Here is a 6,248-nt window from a genome sequence, read left to right on the forward strand (position 1 = left end):
TTGAGTAATCACATGTTGTCAGCTCGTTGGTTAACCTTCTAGACGCTATTCATACTTAATTATACCTTCAAGTAGTGTATCAACTTTAGATAGATAGTAACACTCAGAAAAAGAGAAAGATAGTGAATAAGAGATCGAAAACTCGTAGCTTTCAAGTTGCAATTCAGATTTTCCAAGTTTTAAAGTAATATTTAAGGTTCAGAATACGTAGTTTAGTGTTTATGATATAGAGCAGTTAAAGATTCAGTATATAGAGTAGTTTAGCGTTTAGGATATAGAGTAGATTAAGGTTCAGAATACGTAGTTTAAGGTTCAGGATATAGAGTAAATTAAGGTTCAGTATATAGAGCAGTTAAAGATTCAGTATATAGAAAAGTTTAAGATTCAGGATATAGAGTGGTGTAAGGTTCAGGATACAGAGTAGTTTAAGGTTCAGGATATAGAGTAGTTTAAGGTTCAGGATATAGAGTAGTTTAAGGTTTAGTATATGGATTATTTTAAGGTTTATGATATAGAGTAGTTTAAGGTTCAGGATATAGAGTAGTTTAAGGTTCAGGATATAGAGTAGTTTAAGGTTTAGGATATAGGGTAGTTTAAGGTTCAGGATATAGAGTAGTTTAAGGTTCAGGATAAAGAGCAGTTTAAGGTTCAGGATATAGAGTAGTTTAACGTTTAGAATATTGGGTAGTTTAAGGTTCAGGATATAGAGTAGTTTAACGTTTAGAATATAGGGTAGTTTAAGGTTCAATATATAGAGTAGTTTAAGGTTCAGGATATAGAGTAGTTTAAGGTTCAGTATATAGAGTAGTTTAAGGTTCAGGATATAGAGTAGTTTAAGGTTCAGGATATAAAGTAGTTTAAGGTTCAAGAAATAGATAATTTTACGGTTCAGAATATGGAGTAGTTTAAGGTTCAGGATATAGAGTAGTTTAAGGTTCAGGATATAGATAAGTTTAAGGTTCAGAATATAGAGTAGTTTAAGGTTCAGGATATAGAGTAGTTTAAGGTTCAGGATATAGAGTAGTTTAAGGTTTAGGGTATAGAGTAATTAAAGGTTCAGGATATAGAGCAGTTTAAGGATCAGTTTAATGTTCAGTTTAAGGTTCAGTTTCAGGTTCAGTTTAGAGTATAAGTTTGCAATATAATTTTTCTCCTACCTTTCATCCAGACTGGGATCTGAGTTCCACAATAGTTTCCTCCGGGACACTCTGTAGGGAGCATGTTTCCAGCCGGAGAATCAAACCTGAAGTAAAGCTCATGTTTACATTTGAAATTCGGAAAAATATATATTTTTGGATTGATCTTTGGTAGTTTAATAACTTTTTATCTAGATATTCAAAATCAATAATTAAATGATATTTTTTTGTTCTAAAAATGAGGAAAAAAACTAAATCTCCAAGGTGGACGAGTTCAGAGTAATTAGTCCATGTACAGTGAAACCCTTCATAACGAATTCATCAAATGTCGTAATCTTCACTTTCTGATAATGGAATGTTCTTCCGATGTATTCTTTATTAAGGGGTTCACTGTATGAAGATGAACAAAAGAGCGTGTTTAAAATTAAAATAACTAAATACGTACATAAAGTGAGACGACGGTGGTTGTATTGTGTTGCAATTTGAACTAAATATTTTGGGAATATGTCGGGAAATGAGTTGCATGAAGGGGTAAAGAACCCATTTCTCAGGCCGGAACTTTAACCAATTACAGTTTTTGTTTATAACTGCTCCTGGCCTGGGTACACAGGGAACCTGGAGAACCTGGAGCAGGGATATTTCGACCTTTCAGATAAAATATTGGGTTCAAACACTATACATTCGTTTCAGCGGATAAAATTTTAGATATGATAAGAGGGTAGATAGTTAGTAGGCAAGTCTTGGGGGCAATAGAAAAATTTTACATTTTATTTGTCCCTGAATCCAGTTGGTCAAATAGATACACGGATACATGATTATATAGATGCATGGATACAATACAGATATTACAAATAGATACACGGATACATGATTATATAGATGCATGGATGCAATACAGATAATACAAATAGATACACGGATACATGATTATATAGATGCATGGATGCAATACAGATATTACAAATAGATACACGTATACATGATTATATAGATGCATGGATGCAATACAGATATTACAAATAGGGATACATGATTATATAGATGCATGGATGCAATACAGATATTACAAATAGATACACGTATACATGATTATATAGATGCATGGATTCAATACAGATATTACAAATAGATACACGGATACATGATTATATAGATGCATGGATGCAATACAGATATTACAAATGGATCAACGGATACATGATTATATAGGGGCATGGATACAATACGGATATTAAAAGTGGATACACGGATACATTAATATATAGATGCATGAATACAATACGGATATTACAAATGGATTCACGGATACATGATTATATAGATGCATGGATACAATACAGATATTAAAAGTGGATAAACGGATACATGATTATATAGATGCATGGATACAATAGCAGATATTATAAATGAATACAAGTAAACATTGATACACATAGATTCATGGATACAATGATACGAAAAGAAAGAGACAAACGAATAAAAGGATTCATGAATACGTGAATGTGTGGATAAAAAGATTCATGGATACTTAATACAAGGATACAAGGATAAAAGGATAACGAGCACATGGATAAAAGCACAAAGGCAACAAGAATATAAGGATACAAGAATACAAGGATACAAGAATACAAGGATACAAGAATACAAGAATACAAGAATACAAGAATACAAGGAAACAAGAATACAAGGATACAAAAATACAAAGAAACAAGAATGTAAATTTGAAAGAGTTACTTCTAAGAATTAAAAGAAAAGTTGTTTTACCTGTACCAACCCTGGAGCAGTTTACTATCACAGACTGGAGCAAGGTTTCCTACAGAGAGATGATGATTGAAACTTCTCTGCGCCTGGCCAGCTACAATCTCATAGTTACCCTCAACACATGGATCAGAGGACAGGATACGGCTAAAATAGCATCATCATATATCACACGTTAATATTACGAGAATGGAGTCATTCATTTGGCGCACCGTCCCGTTTTGCCTTAGTCTATAGTTTTTGTACTGTACAGCTCGCTCTAGCCGGTCCGGTACTTGAAATGAACCGGAGTTTACAGTGATATTCTTCATTTTAAAAGTATAAAGCTTTCAATGTTCCTTTTCATGGCAGTACTTTTTCTTTGAACAACAAATGACTAATCTAGAAATACGATTTTCTCTGCAGTTTGAATATAAAAGAACCAATCTACTGCATGCACTTATGCAAATCAATGCATGTAATTGTAGGCGTTTCCAAGTGCACATTTCGGCGTCATAAATGCGTACATTTTTAAAACTTAATTATCATTCATTAATTGTTATGAATGAATTTCTCCGAATCAGGTTCGAAGTGTTAGTGCAGTTGCAACGGAATCAAGTTTAAAGAAACCTCTTAATATAATGTAAAATCACTGTTTAATTTTTTCGGATTTGAAAGACGACATTATCTCAAGGCAGTCTTAATCAGTTTTATCAGAGATTAAAAATCAGCTGGTCAAAATTATTTTGAAATCCGTAACAAAAAGATAAATAAAGATAAAAATATCTGAAAGGAAAGGGAGAATGAACTTCAAACACCCAACTATAAAACTATACCAATAGCCCTGAATAAAATAATAAATCATTTCCTAACAACCTCCACAGCTCATCGTTTAAGATTGGTTTGGTAGGAGAAGGACTGAAGGTGCCAATAAAGTAATATCTACTGCTGGTTTTAACCAATAATTTCAGTACCTTGCCAGCTTCAGCTCTCTCTCTCTCACACTCTCTCTCAACCACATTGTGCAAACCCAGATATACGAATATTAATTTTGATTGTTCTTGTTAATGTTTTATTTCAAGTCCATGTCCAAGGTGTCATCTTTATTTTTCATTTTCAAGTTATGTAGAAAAAAATTTAAAAATAGTAAAATAGTAAAAAAATAAATAAATGTTATAGAGGGCTCAAGAAAATATGAGGAAGCAATTAAAACATGTAGACTCCTGTTTGTAGGAACAAACCAATTTTACCAAGTTCCAAGAATTGAAGGTATACGCTACTGTTCCTCCACCAGTTGAACTCAAATCAGTATTAAACCAAGGATTTCAAGATTTAGAGAAATTTGACTCAGTTTGAGCAGATTTATCATAGAGCAAGATAAGGGAGAACCTGTAGTGTTGAAATTTCAGATATAACTATCCATATCCTAAACCCAACCCTGATACTAGATAAACTTAAACATCCGAGGAGATAAATAATTTCAGCATAGTCTTTGCCACAAACTCAAATTCTCTAATCCCTATATCTTTAAAATTTGATGGTGTAAACCTTTGCTATTTATATCTAAGGTCTACGACATTGGGTAGCAAATATTAAGGGATTGGAAAATCAGAGTTTGTGGCAAAAACATAATTACTTTATTTAGGTTTTAAAAATGCGGGAGATAATGAAAAAAATCCGGAACCTTCAAGAAAAACAGGATTATAAAGAAATGACCAATTTGACAAAATTTGAGAGATGTGTTGTTCTAAATTCAGAAATTATGCTCCGATTCAGGGTCAAACTTAGGTTCAGGGTCAGGTTCAGTTTAAGATTGGTTTATATACAGGTTGATAAAAAATATAAACCCTGAACGTGGATATTTAAATTTCAAAACAAAATCATTTAATAAACATTACACCATAAATGTATTTTTTTTTATATATATATATTTACACCCTCAAGCCTCAACTTTTGATATTTAACTTAAATAATTTTCATATCCTTAAAATTATGAATTTTTTGTCTCAACTTACAATTGGATATCTTAATGCGTGAGGGGGTATTTTTTAGTGGCTAGACATTTAAGGCAATTTGTGCCCCTCTTGCTTGTATTATTGTAGCTGTCAAACTTTCCTTTTTCACGCATTTTTCAATTTTTAGAGGTGGATTTTTGAAAAATCAGCTTTTTATGAGCACATTTTTTTTGGCGTTGTCCAGCCATAAAGGTTCCCTAGAGCCAAACGTAAAGTGGACAGAATCTGTATCTAGCCGTTTTGACGTTTATTGGATTCCTACAAACCTACAGACAAACAGACAAGCTATGTATATAAGTTTGAAGTGTGGGAGAGGGGGGGGGGATGGTATTCTCAGATTCGGGACATTACGGATTTCAACTTGATCTGGGTGTCTTGACACATTTGACGGGAGACGAGGCTTTAGGCTTCACAATTTTCAGGAGACGAAGGATTTAAACTCTCTCATCCTAAAAGTGAAAAGTTAGCTGAGTAGAAACAGGAGTTCTTTATAATTGAATTTTCCTGAATCGTATTCAGATTTCTCTACTTCTCTACACTCAGATGAAATTCTGCATCTTCTAATTAATACATAGTCTTCGATACTCTAGCTGAACCATCTTGAAATATTAGTAATCGTGTGCGGGATTCATTCTACAGCTATTCATTCATTCTATAGCATCAATATTCTTACTATTCATCCAACATCAATATTCCAACCATTCATCCTACAGCATCCAGTAAAACCATACATTCCTATAGCATTTAGTCTATCTATTAATTCATTCTATAAATATATACTATATATATATTTAATGTGAATATCTTATATATATTTGGCTTGTCTAATTCTGTTTGTTTGGGTGTTTGTTTGTTTGTTTTTTTGGGTGCTTATTTTTTTTTGTATACTGAAAACGGAAGAACTGATGAAGTCCAAATTTTGCTTAGAATGTCACCTTACCCAGGAAAGCTTTACTGTCAAAATTAAAAGATTTTGGTTCAAATGAATTTGAATTGTTAAATTTTCTAGAATTATACATATTTTAATTCAGGCTGCTTCGCGCCCTCTTTCAAATTTTAGCTTTTCACTGTTGTCTGAATTTACAATTTCTAATTGATATAAAATTTTCGTGGAGTTGTCCGCTTAAATTGGCACACTAAAAAATATTAAATGTCAACACTTTTCCGGCAAAAGGTTTCATCTTTGACAGTCGATCCTGATCGGTTCAGCCGTTTTTGCGTTTATTGGATACACACAGACAGACAAGCCAATATCTACCAAATAAAAAAAATACGAAAATTTTGAATTGTTACTTTTTTAATTGACTGAGGGGTACGAAGCATTTTGTCCTAGTCTAGGGCCGGGGAAGCCCCCCCCCCC

The 6,248-nt window shown here is 32.9% G+C and overlaps 1 protein-coding gene across 1 annotated transcript in view; it reads right to left on the reverse strand.

The window, feature by feature from the left end:
- LOC111700760 (uncharacterized) overlaps positions 1-6,248 on the reverse strand; it is an 84,912-nt gene that overhangs the window by 61,891 nt on the left and 16,773 nt on the right. The window contains exons 3-4 of the mRNA XM_023471796.1: positions 2,901-3,041; positions 1,158-1,243 (exon numbers count right to left, since the gene is read on the reverse strand). Coding sequence (XP_023327564.1) covers positions 1,158-1,243; positions 2,901-3,041 — 227 coding nt within the window. The remainder of the gene's footprint in view (positions 1-1,157; positions 1,244-2,900; positions 3,042-6,248) is intronic.

Source organism: Eurytemora carolleeae, unplaced genomic scaffold, assembly GCF_000591075.1.
Source record: "Eurytemora carolleeae unplaced genomic scaffold, Eaff_2.0 scaffold243, whole genome shotgun sequence".
NCBI classification, from domain to species: Eukaryota; Metazoa; Arthropoda; class Copepoda; order Calanoida; family Temoridae; genus Eurytemora; species Eurytemora carolleeae.